The sequence below is a fragment of the Mytilus trossulus genome, chromosome 2 (assembly GCF_036588685.1).
Source record: "Mytilus trossulus isolate FHL-02 chromosome 2, PNRI_Mtr1.1.1.hap1, whole genome shotgun sequence".
Lineage (NCBI taxonomy): Eukaryota > Metazoa > Mollusca > Bivalvia > Mytilida > Mytilidae > Mytilus > Mytilus trossulus.
The window spans coordinates 45,110,822-45,131,622 of record NC_086374.1 but is presented as its reverse complement, the minus strand read 5'-3'; the positions used below and the strand labels follow the sequence as shown (position 1 = coordinate 45,131,622).

Genomic DNA, 20,801 nt, shown 5'->3' with positions numbered 1-20,801 from the left:
AATTACGCGATATTTTTTGTCCTTTTTATCACATTAAATGTAAGTGTATTTCCTGTGACATATAACATTTAAAAAGATGACATAAAAACACACCTAATGTTGTGGTGCACACTTAAAATTATTCTCAGAAAGTGTAAAAAAAGGCTATAACAGGATAGAACACCATAAAGTATTTTTCTATAATTTCGTACCTTGGATGGGCTTGAATTTTCAAACCTGGCCGCTTTCCAATCTATTTCTTTGTACTAATGCATTCAGAAAATGATGCTCTTCAAAATACATAATGGGAAAATAACTCTTGGTCTTGTAAACGTTTCCACTGGTAAAAAAGACCTAGTGATAACAGGAGGGAAATCACCCCTGGGGACAAATTTTTTTCTCTCTTAAAATTTGCAAAATTTTATTACATGCTCTAGTTATAATATAAAAAGACAAATTAGGGGCAAGTTTATTATATAATTTATCATATATGTGAGAATCGGACGCCTGTTTAATAAATTTGGATATTATTTGAATGATTTAGTTTTCCAAAAAACACAGGGGACAACATGATTTTAGGGGGGGGTTGAACATTTAAATTACAATATTTTATTGGAAGAAATATAAGAATGAGTGTTTAATTGTCAGGGGTTGGTGCATTATATAATCTAGTTTATACTGAAACTTGAAATTTTCAAAAAAGATGGTTGAATAAAAAAATAATTGCTGGTGAAGTTGGGGACATGGAAAATCGGCTTTTTCAGATATTGTCTCAAATACCAATGACCATTTCCCCGAGTCAAAACAAAAACTTGTCCGTTTGACTGACACGTTAGTTCTAAATATATGTCAGGCCTTTCATAAAAAAAAAATATATAGTCTTACTTTCTCTTCAATAAATACGATTGTCTTGTGTAGAAGTCAATTGTTAAACTTGACTTCTTCGTCACTGCGTGTATATACACAGCGAGATGTAAGTTACACAGAAGATGAATTTTCGCTTTCTTTGAATGTTGTATATGGTCACCAAGTGATTCAAAGAGAAAAAAAATATTGCAACATTTCTGAAGTTCTCTTCCTGGTGAAGATACTGTTTGCTCCAAACCTATAGGAGAGCTTTGTCGTAGTTCGGGAACAATCAATCCGATACTTTTCTCGACTAAATTTAGAAAAAAAGTTGCCGTGGCGAAACAGTTTGCACTAAATTTGCTGCTGGACTGCTCATTTGCCGTTTCAAAATCTTGCATCAAGCTCGACTGCATCTACAGGCAATTAATATTGATGCTATAATTCTAGCCGATAATGAGAAAGTACCATGCACCTTAATACTAAATCAAATAAGTATAAATCGTTCTGGATGTAAACGGTAAAAACTCAACATGCTCGTAGGAATGAACGCAAATGTAAAGCCAATTATATACCACAGAAAAAAACAAAAAAAGTCTGTTTCGCTAGGTCCGAGTCCATTGACGAACATATAAGGAAATCGATGATATGTGGGAGGTGATTATTTGAATGAGTTGAAAGTTGAGGAGACCTGTGATTTCTACAGAGAGCTTAAGAATAATCATCGACTAGATGAGATAAATTTAATTATGAACACATGAAGTTTTGATGGAAAAGTTATAACTATAAGCTATACAAGAGAGATATCAAATTTAACAAATTATACCAAAACTTATACCGTATATATCGGTATATATCTAGTATATATAATTTATCAACTGCTCTATATTTAATCTCAGTTTTATCAAAGAATTGTTCATTGATAATTTAATTTGAGATTTGGTACTTTTCTTAATGAGTCGATTGGTTCAAGCAGATGATAGATGTAGCTTTTATGAAATTCACCACACTGACCGAAGGCCCTTGTGTCTGATTTTTGTTCTTATATAATACCTAATATGATCTTGTTATATTACCTTAGACCGGTGTCTGTGACCGGTAATTGAGAAAAATAATTAACTAAATGTATGTAATACACAATCTGATGCTATCGTGTACTGGGTCATCTTTTAATTGAACTTAGATTTGCAATGCAATTAGCTTAAATTTTATCTCAAAGGAAGCTTATTATAGGTTTTTCTTCTTTCTTTTCAGAAGAGACTTTAGCATGCGAAGCGTAACAATTTTGGAAGTTGTTTACAAAATTACTCCTTAAATATGCTTTTAGCTCACTGAATGCATTCGATACGGTGCCTATATTGTATTAACTATTAAATTTATATAGAACAGAGAATAATGAATTATAAACACATTGAAAACTTGTTTTTTAATTCATGTAGGAAAAAGAAATTTTTACTTCAAACAAAAACTTAAATTTTTTTCATAAATATTTTAAAACGACTATTTAACTGTAATCAATAAATCTAGATTGAATAGAGGGAACAGTCTGAAAACAGCATTGAATTTGATTTACTTTTAATTTAGAAATCACGTTAACCAATTTATGAATAACTTTATATATTTTTTTATGATATACTTCATTTAAGGGCATACGATACAGTTACAGGGAAGGTTATGACGTTGCTAACGTAATTTGTTATTTTCGCGACGTCAAACTGTGACATATCGGGAAAAGATGCATTTTTCGACTGATTTTCATCATTCAAACTGATTTAATTTGAAAACGAGTTCATGGACCCCTATTTTTCAAAACGGCATTTGGTTTCATTTTGCAGGGAGATTATGTGACCCAAATTTCATAAAACTGTAAATAGAGGATTTTTTTAAATTGTGATAAACATGCATTAAAAAATGACGTTTTTTCCTCAATTCATGAACATTTGATAAATATGAGTTATTTCTGATTAAAAAATTGCGTATTTTTTAAAGATATTTATAAAATACAGAAATTACCGATTATTTAACAAAAAACAAATTGTTTTTATCTTTTATAACAAAAATGTTATGTCTTTCTTTCGAAAAAGAAACTACGGCCACAAATCTAAATTTCGAGCAAATATACAAAATTTCGACCTCATTTTACTAAAAAAGTAGCACATGAAGGTATATTTTTTATTACATATTTGATTTAATCAGGTAAAAAATAGCCTATATGCAAATTTTCATTAACTTGTAAATACAGGATCAAAACTGTATCGTATGCCCTTAAAATGAATAACAGATCTCATGACATATTTTTTTACTTCCATGGCTAATGTATAATAGTGTTTCTGATCTGTCTGTTTTGAAACATTAAGAAACTATCTTCACGTCATTCGTCTGAATAGATCGACATATAGACGAACTTTTGTATACTACTTCTTGCTCTTTTAATTTTATTGAAACCGACTGGTCTTTTTAAGTCAAGATCGCTTGTTTTATTATGGACATTAAAATATTCTGAGTTTACATATTAATGGCTGCAAAAGGACGACGGTCTCTATAGAGATTTTAAAACTTAGCAAATTCAAGAATACTAATTCCTGCAGTTCTAACTGAATGCTGTCGAATTTTATGTCATTGTTTTGTGTGGCACTCTGACATTACCGTTATGTGGTTTCATTATTAACTTGTGGTATTTTGTCTTTACATAGTTTTGACATTACTCATAAATAATGTTTTCATACAACAAATTGCTTTGATATTACTCAATATTCGGTATTCATTACTACATTTGTAATTGATATTTTTACATCGGATGGGCCGATCATGGCCGTGAGGCAAAAAAAGCAATGTAGTTTTGAAATTTCGTAATGATGATAAGGCAATTCTTTATATGGATTTGAAATTACTTAATAATGTTTCTAAATTTGACGATTTTACACTACACGAACATCGGCGTTTACACTACATCTCTTTAGATTCACTGAAATGACTCTCATGTAGTTTTCATTAATAATTATATTACAGATGAAAAAAATCTTCAAAATCTGTTTACCTTCTACACTTCCTTCTGTGTGACACAAGGTTTAGCTGTTGTATATTATTGTGATCCTCTCTTGGATTTCTCTCGTTCAAGCAGTCAGTAAACGCGTTAAAGAGATGCGTTCGTTTGGCTATCCGGGATGAAAAAATACACAGCCACGTCAGGATAGAATGGGAACGTTAAATCAGATGCGCCATGTAGAAAGAGTGGCACTCTCTGTGCACTTTAAAAGAACCTTTTGAGGATTCTGTTAGTGGCCTGTTAAATACAATGTATATCCCTATCTAAAAATCATTATTTGTGGTAGTAAAATTGCTCTCTCTACCCTGGGAACAGTATATATAACAATATATATGTTCCTGTCCTACCCAGATCCTGTCTTCTGTGCTAATTTGTTCTCGTTCTGAACATGCATGAAACATTTGGTACTTAACGTTAAGTAACCAATATTTCGGTGTTCAATGTCAAACGGCATATAAAATGTAGAGCATAAATTATAGGACACCATAAACCCAACAAAGGACAGAATTATGATGGTCAGCATACGGCTTTATCAACACTGAATATATATACTTTATTGTATGATCACCATTAAGATATTACTAAAGACAACACTGTCAATGTTGCCTACCTTATCAATGGATACGGACATGTGCCCCCATAGTCTTTGGTCTCATTTGCAAGCATACCGCACCTAAAAGATTAAATCATTCACTCCTTAATATGGTTAGTTTTTATTAAAAGATTAATGCATTGCCGCGTATCGAGCGTGGTCACTTTTAGAGAAAACCGTGTAACATAGGCCAAACAATGATTACCGTACAGATTTCTGTCATATAGAGGTTAATGTTTATTATCGGTCGTCCCACTGTCTATATCACTCTGTTCAGCTCTTCATATTATTCCGTATCACGGCTTTGTGACGTCAAATACGTTGACCTGGCCTTAATAACTTTGACCCGGATATATCAGCGACGTCATAATGTTTGAACCGACGTTAATAACTTTGACCCAAACTTATCAAGTCATCTTTTGTGTGCTGGTGAAACAAAGAAAACACTTCTGAAACACGCAAAAATAGCCCGATAAATCGATTATCAGATTATCTGCATATTGATATTGTAAAATATCAGCTGCTTGACATTATATGAAGGCTTTTTGATCTCGTTCGCTACGCTCACTCGACAAAAAGCTTCATATTATGTCTCGCAGCTGATATTTTACGATATCAACATGCAGATAACCTGATAATCGGTACTTATGAGTCTCAGGTAACCTTTTTTTGGTATATAAAGAGTCAAACGAACATTCTTATCAATTATATTAAACAGTTGATTTTCTCAACTACAAATGAGAACCAAAATTGTTACACTGAATTCGGTTCCATGTATGGTATGTTCTCGTCGTTGTCGTTATTGTTTCGGTCTTTGTTGCTCCGTCGCGTCTTGGCCGCATTGCGACGTTTACGTTTAGCATCCTTGATACTTGTCATCTAAAAAAACAAATAAAAAATGTTCTTTTTATTTTTTATGTGAAAACATCTTTTGATATGATTTTTGTTTTTTGCAAGATATACAATTTATAAAAAAAAAGTCTAACCTTTGAATGTTATATTCAATTTCTCCAAAATCAAAATTTCTATAAATCATTAATATATTTTGTTGATAATTTTGACAACTAAAAAAACGGAATTTCGAAATGTTCAAAATAGTTATCAGGCGCGAAGCTAAGTCTACTTCAAAACGTCTGGGCGCGCACACTAAATTTTGGAAAGGAAAACATATTGATCCAAATATTTCAAAAGAAAAGTTAAAAACACACGAGCAATTGTAAAAAATCTTTTATTTTGTTGGTGTGCATATGGATCATTGTTTTTACCGCATGTATCCCTCTATAAACTAAGTCTTCGCGCTGTATGAAAAAAGTAGGACGCAGATTTTAAACAGTCAAAGATAAAGCGATGTCTTATTTCTTGGCAGTCGTAGGGTTGCTGATTTGACCTGTTTGCACAATTTCTTATGCATTTCTGTAATTTACCACCTTTGAGTATTTAGTGTGACAAAAAATTTCACTTGTACTCGAACTTCGAACAGAAAAAATATTATATTTAGATTAACACGTGTACCGTCATAGGTTAGTTTAATTTTGTCTTGAGTGTGTCATAGATCAAACTAATTCGTTCAGTGTATGTTTACTTGTTTTTGTTCAAATTCCTTTTTGCTCGAGTTAAGGTCAAGAAACAGTAAATGGGCTATGTTGCAGATTTTGCTAAAAATTTGCATACAACCTTAGCTCGTTGAACTACAACTGAAAATCGAAAAAAAAAATACATTGATCTTATTTATTATCTGAAAAATTGCAGATTGATTTCTTTTAATATGGGTGAATATTTGTATAGAAAGCACACAAAACCGGCGAAAAACCTTCTTAAATTTGTCTTAAATTCGCCAAATCTCTAATTCTACTCCATATATTTTTCTTAAAAAACTATATATTGTTGACACATAAATTTCCGTTTTAAATGATGCAAAATAATCATAGGGTCACCGACTTCGTTTTTTGTCTAATAATCAATTTGTTACCTTGTTGATAGTGAAAAACGTCAAAAATCAACGTTTTACGGCCTGCAACGCAATAACGTTACGATTATTTCGACGTTTTGTTGGATTTTTTCACAAAGAACGCAACTTTGAATGATGTATACCGTGATTTTCAGTTGAAGCTCATCGAGCCAGAGTTGTATGAAATCTGTGACATAGACCATTTACTGTTACTTGACCTTAAGCCATTTCAATTGATATTCTATAGTGTGTCTTTTACACTACTGTATGCGCTGTAAAAACATTTCAACCCGCTGCATTTTTATGCCAGGAGCTTATCATGTCTAGTGATTGTCGGGTGTTGATGTGGTTCATAGCTGTTTCTCTTTCTTTAATATATGTTAAACTGTTGGTGATCCTGTTTGATTTTTATTGTTTTAAACGTCATTTTGGGCCCTTTATAGCTTGCTGTTTGGTGTGAGCCAATGCTTCGTGTTGAAGGCCGTATACATTTACCTATAATTGTTACATTTTATACATTGTGACTTAAATGGATAGTTGTCTCATTAACACTCATATCACATCTTCTTATTTATAATAAGTATTGTCAAATTCCATTTGAACGAAGCAAATAGAAGCGGAATTTGCCATACATCTTTGTGTTTAATAAACCAATTACCACTAACCTCTGTCGCTAGCGAGTCATATGCAGTATGTAATTTGATGAGCTCTTTTTCTACTTTTAAATACATGTTCTCTGCTTTATTGCAGTCCTCTACAAACAAATAATAAAAAATCAATAATAGTGATACTAATAATTGAACAGCAGGTTTTGGTAAGTATTGACAATTTTGTTTTACTCACTCTTTGGTTTTCATTGTAGTGTTTTGTTTTAAATACATGTTTTCCCATTCACTTGGACATTGCGTCTGTCTTCTATTTTTTGTATTGCCTTCATGCTTTTTTCTTATCCTTCGTCATTGCAACCAACTATGCAATCAGATTCCAAATTAAAATGCAAATACAGTGTCCTTAGTACAGATGCCAACATTTATACGTGTTTTGGAATGTCTGTCAGATTTTCAGAATCCTCTGGTTTTATCTATATTTAAATGCCATTACAAAAATGCCCATTAACCCCCATTTTTCATGTATAGTTATAAGTCATCAGTAAAAGTCTTATAAAACCTTTGGTTTTTTTTAATAGTTTTTAAAAAAAAAATGTAAACATGTCAATGATATTTTAGCTATGAAAAGTCAAGAGAGAACATGTTCCTGACAAAATTTCAATGGCTAATATCTCGAAAACAAGCACACGATCTTATATATATTTTTCTTGCTCATAACTTATAATTATTAAATATCTTTGCAAATGATGATTTTTTAAATTGGCATTTTAAGGGAAAGTAACTCTTAAACAGTGCATTTTCTGAAGGATTCAACATGGAATTTTTCTTTTGATATTCTCAAAGCATTGTCTGAAAGCTATCTTTTCCTTAAGTATTTAACAATTCTATCATTTTGTTTAGTTTCAAATAACAAAATGGTGTTTTCCCCTGTATAATCCATACAAAATATGTGTCATTTTGTCATGTCCTGTAGCTTGAGAAAATGCACGGTGACCTATCATTTTTATTATATTTTTCAACATATAAATAGATGCTACGCTTTGGCAAAGTATGAACAATTTCTATCATTTCTATTTTAGACTCCCATACCACCTTAGTATTAATCCCCTATCTATATATAACAATGTTATGAAAAGCTTGTTATTTTGAAACTGTGTAGCAAACTTCCTTTTAAACAACATTTGAAGAACAACAATTTATATAACTTACCTTTCCACAAAATACATGACCTGTAGGCTGCCATTCTGTCTTGTTGTAAATGATCCCATTGCTTCTGGTAGTATGCATGGATACAGGCTGCTCTTGATTCTATCTCGGCGTTTACCATTTTCCTAAAAGACATAAGAGTTTCCTTGATTTTATAGCTGTCATGCATGTGCATTACAGATTAAAGGTATTATGAAGAACGCACTCCTCATTTTTATCTTTTAAGTATGACCGTGACTGTTTCCAGAATGACTTTTTCGATACAATTTCTCCAGTGTATGAGCGTAAACTGTCATATTTTATGTCGGTAAAGTGAAATTTTATCCAATGTTTGAAGTGTATAATCCCCATATGTTTACAGATTTTGAGGTAAAGCTACATGTATGTAGGTAAATATTCATTTTCCGAACTTCATTTTTCAGGAAAGTTTAGCTTTTATTTTATTAATTATCATATAGAGTAATTTGTCTGTTTTTAATTGACAATTTTCAACCGAATTCCTTTAACATGTCTTCTTAAAATTGTTTTGATATAGCCATGCATTATTTTTGATTTTTTTGTTGTAAATCACAATCGTGTCAAATAACTGTATTTGTAGTAAATCCTCACCATTTATTCATGTAGTATATCGATAACCCTTGTATGTACATCTACATTTTATTTGCTGTTGCTGTGTATTGCATTAAATTAATTTGGCGAACAGTTGAACTTCGACCCTTAAGATCTTAATGTGAGTTTTAAGATCTTTAGCTTATGAATGAGAACTTTCCTGCAATTTTCTAAATAAAACAAAGATCGTGGTGATGTTAACTCTAAATACCCGGCATTTTACTCCAATAATAATCATGATATTTAATTCTTTGTCAACAGCATTCCTCGGTTTAGGAAAACATGATAGAAAACGTAAGCCCTTAACTGATGTCGTATATATAAACTGGGAGATGCATGCGCTGCTTTGGTCTTTTGTTAAAAGTCTATAGCAGCGGTATATACATGTATCATAAAATAATTTTAAATTTAATCTTATAAATGTTCAACCTAAATTCGATGAGTGGCAGTGTAATATTTCGCTCAGTAGACTGCTTAACATTGTTCATCTCTGTCACTGCTTCAAATGGAACGTCTTCTTCTCTTTTTCTGTCCTTTTTAATATTCTTTTTATCTTGACGCCTTTGCTTTAAGCTTCGATCCTTATTAATTTTTGTTGCTCTCCGTTTTGAAGGAGAAATTCCGGAATCATTTTCCAATTTTGCTAAATCAGATATGAAAGATAGTATTAATAATTGTAGATTCATGGAATACCGCCATTTTGGATTGATTCATCAGTTTTGATTCAAGCGTCACTGATGAGTCTTTTTTAGACGATTAAATCTAAAATTTTGATCCTGGTATCTATGTTGAGTTTATATGTACCATTGCAGTAAACAACCAGTCTTGTTATTTACCCAAATACCCAAATTTGTAGACAGATGTGCAATTTTATTGATACGACTTTTTAGATGTGTTTTAGAATCACTGTTTTCAACTAATCCGGTTAAGGGGAGATAACTCTTTTAGTAACAAATTTATACTGGACAGATCGGGAAGTTTTTAGTTTTGTTTGTAGAAAGAAAACAAGTCCAGTGACACCATGTTTATTTGTGTTTTATTGAAACATATAATAAAACCTATCTTCTCACAATTTATTCACTTGTTTCTATCCATTGAATGCCCTACATTGATAGTAGGTCTTCCAATGGATAGAAACAACATCAGGTGCCTGTGTTCAAACTTCTATCTCATAGATTTTTTTATGCACAACAAAAATATTTTTCCATGATCCTTCTTAGCTTATTTAGGCAATATTCAACGATTCATAGCTTGAAAAATAGCACGGTGAACAATCCTTAATTTTTATTAACTATACTATTAAACGAGAATACCTCATTTTGGGTGTCGCTTCTCTTCTTTCCACAATAAATTAATCATCATGCCTCTGTGTTCTATGGGTACAGTGCATAATCGCATTTGTCATCCATTCATATGATTATTCAGATTGAGTTATTTTGGGTGAAAAACGAGAAAAAAGACGTCCGGATATGTTTCCGTCATTGGGCGAAATTTTAAGTCAGATCAGACTTCCGGTTTGCGTTTTTCTGTATACTTTGAACATACATCTATACTACGAATACAGTGTATTTTCTGTCTTATGTCCGTCATTGGACGAAATTTAAATCAGATTAGACCTCCGGTTTGCGTTTTTCTTTTTACTTTGAAACAAATACATATACTACGAAAAAAAAAGTGTATTTTCTGTCTGATATCATTTTCAAGTTTACTATCCACGGCAGTCACAGGTTTTTTTTTAATAGAGAGGATCTGAATAATATATCAATGACCGCTGTAGATCAATTATAAAACTGAGAATTGACTGTTAAAAGGAAAAACACTTTCGGAACGTCTGGAACGGGTGTTTTTAAGATCGAAATTTAAGGATTGACCATTTCGGGATCCGGGATTTCTTTTTTCGAATTTCGGGATGTCCAGATATTTAATTTGTATAATAAAAACCTCGAGATTTCATGTTTTTAAGCCCGGGATTACCCCTGACTTAATGTTTTTTCCAGTGCAGGTATTTGTTGAACATTCACAATTCAGCATGTATATTCATTACATCAGAGACATATAATACAAGCTCTTGTATTATATGTCTCTGATTACATGTTTATTTGAGTAATCCATTAAAATGCACCTTTTTTATCTTGACAAATTTGTTTCCGTTAAAAATAGTTTCTATTCAGTGATCTATCTTAATACTTAAACCATATGTTTGGTAAAATAGGTTGAAAATGATCTATGCCGAGAGAATTATTATGCTCTTATGTGATTTTGAGATAATCCCAACTATATAGACGACATTTCGTACATTTGATATACATGTGGTTTCTCAATAATCAGTCTGAAAGCAAGCCTTTAGAAACAATATTTTTTAAAGAGAAAAAAAACGGGTGACATTCGCGGTTTTAAAGGGAATATGGAGGCTGTACACATCCACTTTTGTGCTTCTTTGTTGAATATTTGTTTGTTTTTATTGTGATTAAGGTTAAACCACAATGTTGACTGTTGTACTCCTAATTTTGAGAGGTTTGATGCTATAAAACCAGGTTCAATTCATCATTTTCTGTTAAGAAAATGTCTGTACCAAGTCAGGAATATGACAGTTGTTATACATTCATTTGATGTGTTTGAGCTTTTGATTTTGTCATTTGATTAAGGACTTTTCGTTTTAAATTTTGCATGTACTGGCATAAAGTCGTCAAAATTTCGCATCACTGCGTACGATGATTATGTCAACATTTTACCACTAATAACCCCATTCCTCCCTCTCGTATATATACTCCGATCCCCGATACTTACAATCCCCAAAGTCATCCTCGCCTGCCTCCTTCATTGTCACAGATAACAAAACTCTCTCTATGAAACTGTTTAGCAAAGCATCGTCAACGTCATCGCCGTCCACTTTAGAATATTTCCTCGGATCAACATAAATTTCCTCACCCACATACGGTCGAAGTTTTGTACTTGCAAGATAGTATGAATTACTGTCATCGTCACCAAGGTCTCGATATCTTATGCGAATTGTTTCTGGTTTAGGAAATGATCCTTCGCTCTCCATTATTACAGGAAAATGAAATGTTTTTCGTTTGTTGTACAATATTATGACGTCGAAAATTGCGCGAAAATCAGAGGTACTATGGTGTGGGGAAAATAATACTATCGAAAACCTTTGGAAAATTCAGTCTTATCACGGTCAATACGCAATATCATGTCGTCGTGAAGTGTCTTTTAAATCCGAACATTGCATGATAAATAAGACTCATTTTTAACCGGATTTTTGTGACAAAAATGTCGGTTATTGATTTAGGGATGCTCGGCGGGCGGGCGGGCGGGCGGCAATCAAATGTTGTCCGTGCATTAACTCATGAACCGTTCAACCAAAGCTTTTAAAATTTTAATATGTTGTTACTGACAACTAAATGAAGGTCAAGTTCAATAATGGCGATTTTGACTTTTACCGTTCAGGAGTTATGGTTCTTGAAAGATTGAAAAATGGCGTTTCCAGTCGTGTCCGTGCATTTACGCATGCCATGAACTGTTCTACCAAAGCTTCCCAAATTTTAATATGTTGTTACTGGTGACTAAATGGAGGTCAAGTTCAATAATGACGATTTTGACTTTTACCGTTCAGGAGATATGGTTCTTGAAAGATTGAAAAATGGTGTTTCCAGTCGTGTCCGTGCATTTTCTCATGAACCATTCAACCAAAGCTTTTCAAATTCTAATATGTTGTTACTGATGACAAAATATAGGTCAAGTTCAATAATGATGATTTTGACTTTTACCGTTCAGTAGTTATGGTTCTTGAAAGATCGTAAAATGGCGTTTCCAGTCGTGTCCGTGCATTTACGCATGCCATGAACTGTTCTACCAAAGCTTCCCAAATTTTAATATGTTGTTACTGATGACTAAACGGAGGTCAAGTTCAATAATGACGATTTTGACTTTTACCGTTCAGGAGTTATGGTTTTTGAAAGATCGTAAAATTTTGTTTCCATTCACGTTGTTGCATTTACTCATGAACCATTCAATCTAAGCTTTTCAAATTTTAATATGTTGATACTAATGACAATATAGAGGTCAAATTTGATATTGACGATTTTCACTTTCACCAATCATCAATAATGGTTCTTGTGATATTGTCAGGACACAAATAAATGCTAATAAATCCGATTTGCTGTCGTTGTGACAGCCTCTTGTTTATTTTATTAAATTGATGTCGTCTTTTCACGTAAAAACAATGTTGATAGTATAAAAACAAACGGGAAGCAATAAAAGCAACACAGTAAGGAGAATTAATCTTTTAGGGATGCTCGGCGGGCGGGCGGGCGGGCGGCAATCAAATGTTGTCCGTGCATTAACTCATGAACCGTTCAACCAAAGCTTTTAAAATTTTAATATGTTGTTACTGACAACTAAATGAAGGTCAAGTTCAATAATGGCGATTTTGACTTTTACCGTTCAGGAGTTATGGTTCTTGAAAGATTGAAAAATGGCGTTTCCAGTCGTGTCCGTGCATTTACGCATGCCATGAACTGTTCTACCAAAGCTTCCCAAATTTTAATATGTTGTTACTGGTGACTAAATGGAGGTCAAGTTCAATAATGACGATTTTGACTTTTACCGTTCAGGAGATATGGTTCTTGAAAGATTGAAAAATGGTGTTTCCAGTCGTGTCCGTGCATTTTCTCATGAACCATTCAACCAAAGCTTTTCAAATTCTAATATGTTGTTACTGATGACAAAATATAGGTCAAGTTCAATAATGATGATTTTGACTTTTACCGTTCAGTAGTTATGGTTCTTGAAAGATCGTAAAATGGCGTTTCCAGTCGTGTCCGTGCATTTACGCATGCCATGAACTGTTCTACCAAAGCTTCCCAAATTTTAATATGTTGTTACTGATGACTAAACGGAGGTCAAGTTCAATAATGACGATTTTGACTTTTACCGTTCAGGAGTTATGGTTTTTGAAAGATCGTAAAATTTTGTTTCCATTCACGTTGTTGCATTTACTCATGAACCATTCAATCTAAGCTTTTCAAATTTTAATATGTTGATACTAATGACAATATAGAGGTCAAATTTGATATTGACGATTTTCACTTTCACCAATCATCAATAATGGTTCTTGTGATATTGTCAGGACACAAATAAATGCTAATAAATCCGATTTGCTGTCGTTGTGACAGCCTCTTGTTTATTTTATTAAATTGATGTCGTCTTTTCACGTAAAAACAATGTTGATAGTATAAAAACAAACGGGAAGCAATAAAAGCAACACAGTAAGGAGAATTAATCTTTTATAAAAAAAAAAAGATTTTATAAATATGTCCACAAAAAAGTCATGCATTTTTCAATCAACCCCTGCCCCCCCCCAAAAAAAAAGTTTCTGAAAGTTGCTACGTATCTTGCAATAAAGTTTAAATCTTGTACTTTTTTGTCAAAATCTTCAGTGTGAGAAACTTTATAAACTTTATGAGAAGTTTTCTAAATGTCTACTTGGTGTCCCCAAACAGATAAATAATTTCACTGTATTATCAGAACTGTGGAGATTCCTTTGCATACATTCAAAGTCAAATGTTGCATACTGGTATATTATATACCGGTATTCAAACATCTTCCAACAGCACTTTCGAACATGAAATATATTCTCTAACTTCATGTGAAACAATAAATCTGAACGGTCTCTTTGATTTGCAAGGAAAAACAGATTCAAAATTGTAAATCAGCAAAATTTATTTATCTATATTAAGGAGAGAGACGATCAGGTCTTTTTTTTTAAATGTTCAATTAAAATTGCATTTAGTAATAGAAAAAAGACAAAAAAAATCTAAATCTTAAGTTTGACCACTAAACCATGAAAATGAGGTCAAGATCAGATGACACCTATCAGCTAGACATGTACACCTTACAATCATCCCATACACCAAATATAGTAGACCTATTGCATACAGTATAAGAAAAGCAGATCAAAACACAAAAACTAAACTATAACCACTGAACCATGAAAATGAGGTCAAGGTCAGATGACACCTGTCAGCTAGACATGTACACCTTACAATCATCCCATCAACCATATATAGTAGAACTATTGCATACAGTATAAGAAAAGCAGACCAAAACACAAAAACTAAACTATAACCACTGAACCATGGAAATGAGGTCAAGGTCAGATGACACCTGCCAGTTTGACATGTACACCTTACAGTTTTTCCATACACCGAATATACAAGACTTATTGCTTATAGTATCTGATATATGGACTTGACCACCAAAACTTAACCTTGTTCACTGATCCGTGAAATGAGGTCGAGGTCAAGTGAAAATGTCTGACGGGCATGAGGACCTTGCAAGGTACGCACATACCAAATATAGTTATCGTATTAAATGTACATAAAATAAGAGGAAATTTAACCTTACAAAAAATCTTAACTTTTTTTCAAGTAGTCACTGAACCATAAAAATAAGGTCAAGGACATTGGACTTGTGACTGACGGAAACTTCGTAACATGAGGCATACATATACAAAATATGAAGCATCAAGGTCTTCCACCTTCTAAAATATAAAGCTTTTTAAAAGAAGTTAACGCCGCCGTCGGATCACTATTCATATTTCGAGCTTTCTGCGTCGCAGGCTCGACAAAAAAGTAGAACTGCTGTGAAACTGACAAGCGACTGCGTTTAAAATGCCGCAAAAGTGTGATGCTGAGATAAATGAAATATTAAGTCCATTATTAAGGAAACAACGGAAGGTTATGTAGGAATTACATGAAGGTTTGACAAAGTATTAATCGATGTCTAGAAAAGTTTACTCACAGACCATCCATATCTTTATATGAAATAAAAGCTAATTGAATGTATAAATAAAATACCGAAAAAGGGGATAAGCATTACTAAGTTCAAAATGTTATCTTCAAATCATGAATTGGTGAAAGTTTCCTGAAATTCCATTAAAAAGTTTAAAAATATAATTGATGTTTTAAAAACCGAAGCCCTAGACTGAATATAAATTTTAATTAAACTTCATTTATCAATAAAATAAAGGAGGTAACAAAAAAATGAAAAAAGTTCTTCCACTGCTATTTCACGATCATCTTTCTTTTTTAGCTCACCGGGCCCGAAGGGCCAAGTGAGCTTTTCCCATCACTTTGCGTCCATCGTCCGTCGTCCGTCGTCGTTAACTTTTACAAAAATCATCTCCTCTGAAACTACTGAACCAATTCAAACCAAACTTCATCTGATTGATTCCTAGGGTATCTAGAATAATGTTTGTGTTTTAATTCCCTTTTCATAAAAAAACATGGCCGCCATGGCTAAAAATAGAACATAGGGGTAAAATGCAGTTTTTGGCTTATAATTCAAAAACCAAAGCATTTAGATCAATCTGACATGGGGTAAAATTGTTTATCAGGTCAAGATCTATCTGCCCTGAAATTTTTAGATGAATCAGACAACCCATTGTTGGGTTGCTGCCCCTTAATTGTTAATTTTAAGGAAATTTTACTGTTTTTGGTTATTATCTTGAATATTATTATAGATGTAGATAAACTGTAAACAGCAATAATGTTCAGCAAAGTAAGATTTACAAATAAGTCAACATGACCAAACTGGTCAGTTGACCCCTTTAGGAGTTATTGCCCTTTTTAGTAAATTTTTAACCTTTTTTCGTAAATCTCCATGATCTTTTACAAAAATCTTCTCCTCTGAAACTACCAGGCCACATTAATCCAAACTTGGCCACAATCATCATTGATGTATCTAGTTTAAAAGTTGTGTTTTTTTACCCGGCCAACCAACCAGGATGGCCGCCACGACTAAAAATAAAACATGGAGGTTAAATGCAGTTTTTGGTTATTACTCAAAAACCAAAGCATTTAGAGCAAATCTGACAATGGGTAAAATTGTTTATCTGGTCAAGATCTATCTGCCATGTTATTTCAAGATGAATGGGACAACCCGTTGTTGGGTTGCTGCCCCTGAATTGGTAATTTTTTAAGGAAATTTTGCTGTTTTTGGATATCATCTTGAATATTATTATGGATAGAGATAAACTGTATACAGCAAAAATGTTCAGCAAAGTAAGATTTACAAATAAGTCAACAAGACCAAAATGGTCAGTTGACCCCTTTAGGAGTTATTGCCCTTTATAGTCAATTTTTAAAAAAAAATCGTAAATCTTAGTTAACTTTTACAAAAATCTTCTCCTCTGAAACTACTGGGCCAAATTTTACCACACATAGCCAGAATCATTATTAGGCTATCTAGTTTTAAAATTGTGTTTTGTGACCGGGCAAACCAACCAAGATGGCTGCTACGGCTAAAAATAGAACATAAGGGGAAAATGCAGTTTTTGGCTTATAACTCAAAAACCAAAGCATTTAGAGCAAATGACAAGGGGCGAAATTGTTTATCTGGTCAAGATCTATCTGCCCTGAAATTTTTAGAGGAATCGGACAACTCGTTGTTAGGTTGCTGCCCCTAAATTGGTAATTTTAAGGAAATTTCGCTGTTTTGGGTTATTATCTTGAATATTATTATAGATAGAGATAAACTGTAAACAGCAATAATGTACAGCAATTTAAGACTCAAAAATAAGTCAAAATGACCAAAATGGTCAATTAACCCCCTAAGAAGTTATTGTCCTTTATAATCAATTTTTAACAATTTTTATAAAATTTGGAAATTTTTACTAACATTTTCCACTGAAACTACACGGACAAGTTCATTATAGATAGAGATAATTGTAAGCAGCAAGAATGTTCAGTAAAGTAAGATGTACAAACACATCACAATCAGCTAACCACAATTTTGTCATGAACTGTCTGCTTCCTTTGTTTAATTCACATATATACCAAGGTGAGCGACACAGGCTCTTTAGAGCCTCTAGTTATGAAAATCAATTAAAAAAACTTGGACTACAGACTTTTACATGTCAACGGCAAAAAAAAAAAAAAGCCCCATTTATTAGTTCAACATACTTAAAATAATAAAGTTACCAAAAGTGTGTATCAGACGCATTCATTGTTCACGAAGAGACTTCTGTCCTGATTTTCAAAAAGAAACTTAAGCCAAACTGAATCTACAAGCATATGTTAACGGATGAATCTTGGATTGCTATAACTTTCCTTTGTGAATATTTTTGCAGATACGACAAAATATATCGTTGTTGTTTATTATTTCTGATCCAACTTTCTGCTTCATATACATGAGCATTTACCTACCTATATTAGTATACGTCAGTTCAGATACTGATTCTTCTAATTTCCCCTTCAAGAATATTTCTTTGCTCTGCATGTAGTGATATATCATTATCGCTATTTTGTGCACTTTTCCTTTGATCTTTTTTTTGTGATAATTTGCATATCATGCTACTCGCTTGAGATGGAAAATTATCTCTAGAAACTAAGCATGCACGTGGCTTTGCTAACGAAAGTTACACGAAATTGACGTCTTCATAGGTAAAATAGCGATAAAAAGATTATCATTGTTCATCTCAACTCGATTGCCCTTTTCGCTTTCGCCGTCCCGGCTCATGCAAGAAAATCAATCTCGTTGAGATGATCACCGATAATCTATAAGTCTGTCAGTATATACTATTCTCTACAATAATGTATCAGTATACCGACCTATACCAGTTGTGTTGGTACGAAACTTAAGATATTTGAGATAATTAGATACTGTTTTATTCAATTTTCGAAGTTAAGTGGTCGTAAATCTGTAAATTTTCAATCTAAACAAATTTACCTGCATGGTATTACATGCATTCTAGAACTACATGATATGTACAATGGTGCCTGAGTTAAGATTCAACTGCAATTTTCATAAAAAATCTCATCGTCGAATATTAGGAAACACAAAGATCTGCAACCCGTTGTGTTTCAACTATAGAATGTATGAATCTATAACAAATGTATTTAATATACATTTTAAAAGAAAAATATTACAATGATATTATATTATGCTACTTGCGAGCCCATTTTATGGAAATAAGCATCTTCTCCTTCTTCTTCATCTTCTTCTATACAAGAAAAATAGAACTGCGGAAACTTTTTTGTTCAAAGTTGAATGGATATTTAGCCAAAAACAGGTCAACTACAATATGAATTAAACAGGAAAACTTCAAAACTGCCAAAATTGAAGAAGGGAGCTTTTTTTGGTTACAGGTTGAAGGAAGCACAACATTAAACTTTTTTGGCAATCGTAATAATTTACACCTTAAAATAAGCTAGACTGGTGCAGCATCGCCAGCATGTCCTAAATATCCTCGTTTCATAATATTTTTTTTCAAGTTTTATTGAAAAGAATTATTGATGGTATACCTAATATAACATACATCTTGACCAACTGCAGCAGAGTCAGACTGTTACCGAGTCGGCAGATGTACCCAGAGAAGCTCCAGTAGAATATTTACCACCGCCTCAATGATGATTTCTTGAGTGGGGAAGACGGTTCTGATTGTGTGGATTTAGGACGTAGCAGTGATAATTGATGCTTTAAAAATTATGTAATTTGGACTTTTAAAATCATTGATGTATCGATTTTTGTTAGTTCAACTTCTGAATTAGTTAAAATTTTCTTAGGACACGTTATGGCTCATTTTTAAAAGCAAAAAAAAATTTGCATTTTATAATTTTACCACATTTGTGTGTGTTCACCTTTCAATTGTCTTAATAAAAAAAATGGATTGATAACTTAGTGTTTGAGTGTTCTGATACTGTATAACAACTAATGAAACATGCGCGTGTTTTGGTGAATTTAACAGGATTCTATATACCAAATATAGTAGTCCTGATATTAATTATTGAAACAAGAAGATCTAGACAGCCTGAATTGCTTACCTGTTTCAAAAAAATATGCCATTCTGAGGTGTTTTTTTTTCTTTATTGCAATCAGATGTGTGTTCCTTACCTGGTAAAAACATATGCCATTCTGATGGAGGTTTTTTTCTTTATTTCAATCAGATGTGTGTTGCTCATCCGTATCAAAACATATGCCATTCTGATGGTGTTTTTTTCGTTATTGCAATTAGATGTGTTGCTCACCTGATTCAAAACATATGCCATTCTGATGGAGGTTTTTTTCTTTATTTCAATCAGATGTGTGTCGCTCACCCGTTTCAAAACATATGCCATTCTGATGGTGTTTTTTTCGTTATTGCAATTAGATGTGTTGCTCACCTGATTCAAAACATATGCCATTCTGATGGAGGTTTTTTTCTTTATTTCAATCAGATGTGTGTCGCTCACCCGTTTCAAAACATATGCCTTCTGATGGTGTTTTTTTCGTTATTGCAATTAGATGTGTTGCTCACCTGATTCAAAACATATGCCATTCTGATGGTGTTTTTTTCGTTATTGCAATTAGATGTGTTGCTCACCTGATTCAAAACAGATGCCATTCTGATGGGTGTATTTAGTTGATTGGAATCAGATGTGTGTCCCTTACCTGTTTCAAAACATATGCCATTCTGATAATGTTTTTTTTCTTTATTGCAATCACCTGTGTCCCTTACACGTTTCAAAATATATGCCATTCTGATCGTATTTTTTCTTTATTGCAATCAGATGTAGCTTACCTAGTTTAAAACATGCTATTCTGATGGGTTTATTTTCTTTTTTGCAATCAGATGTGTGTCGCTCACCTGTTTCAAAAACATATGCCATTCTGTTTTTTTTCTTTATTGCAATCAGATGTGTGTCCTTACCCATTTCAAAACATATGCCATTCTGATAGGTTTATTTTCTTTATTGCAATCAGATGTCTGTTGCTCACCTGTTTCAAAACATATGCCATCCTGATCGTTTTTTTCTTTATTGCAATCAGATGTGTGTTGCTAACCTGTTTTAAAACATGCTATTCTGATATGCTTTTTATTTCTTTATTGCAATCAGATGTGTGTCTACCGCCTGTTTCAAAACATATGCTATATTTATATATATTTTTTTTTCTTTATTGCAATCAGATATGTTTACTTAT

At 32.8% G+C, this 20,801-nt stretch overlaps 1 protein-coding gene across 1 annotated transcript; it reads right to left on the bottom strand.

Annotated features, from left to right (window-relative positions):
• Positions 1-4,568: 4,568 nt before the first annotated feature.
• LOC134707350 (uncharacterized) lies at positions 4,569-11,928 on the bottom strand. The gene is made up of 6 exons (XM_063567051.1): positions 11,622-11,928; positions 9,264-9,477; positions 8,229-8,350; positions 7,077-7,165; positions 5,113-5,342; positions 4,569-4,707 (listed from the first exon to the last, which is right to left on the bottom strand). Exons 1-5 carry the CDS (start codon positions 11,878-11,880, stop codon positions 5,217-5,219), a joined length of 810 nt encoding a protein of 269 aa, XP_063423121.1. The 5' UTR covers positions 11,881-11,928; the 3' UTR covers positions 4,569-4,707; positions 5,113-5,216.
• Positions 11,929-20,801: the final 8,873 nt, after the last annotated feature.

Coding starts and splice junctions, on each gene's coding strand:
- LOC134707350 (XM_063567051.1), bottom strand. CDS start 11,880: ATGGAGAGCGAAGGATCATTTCCTAAACCAGAAACAATTCGCATAAGA. Junction 8,351..9,263: donor CTGCCACTCATCGAATTTAG/GTTGAACATTTA, acceptor TATGTCTTTTAG/GAAAATGGTAAACGCCGAGA. Junction 5,343..7,076: donor ATGACTCGCTAGCGACAGAG/GTTAGTGGTAAT, acceptor TTGTTTTTTTAG/ATGACAAGTATCAAGGATGC.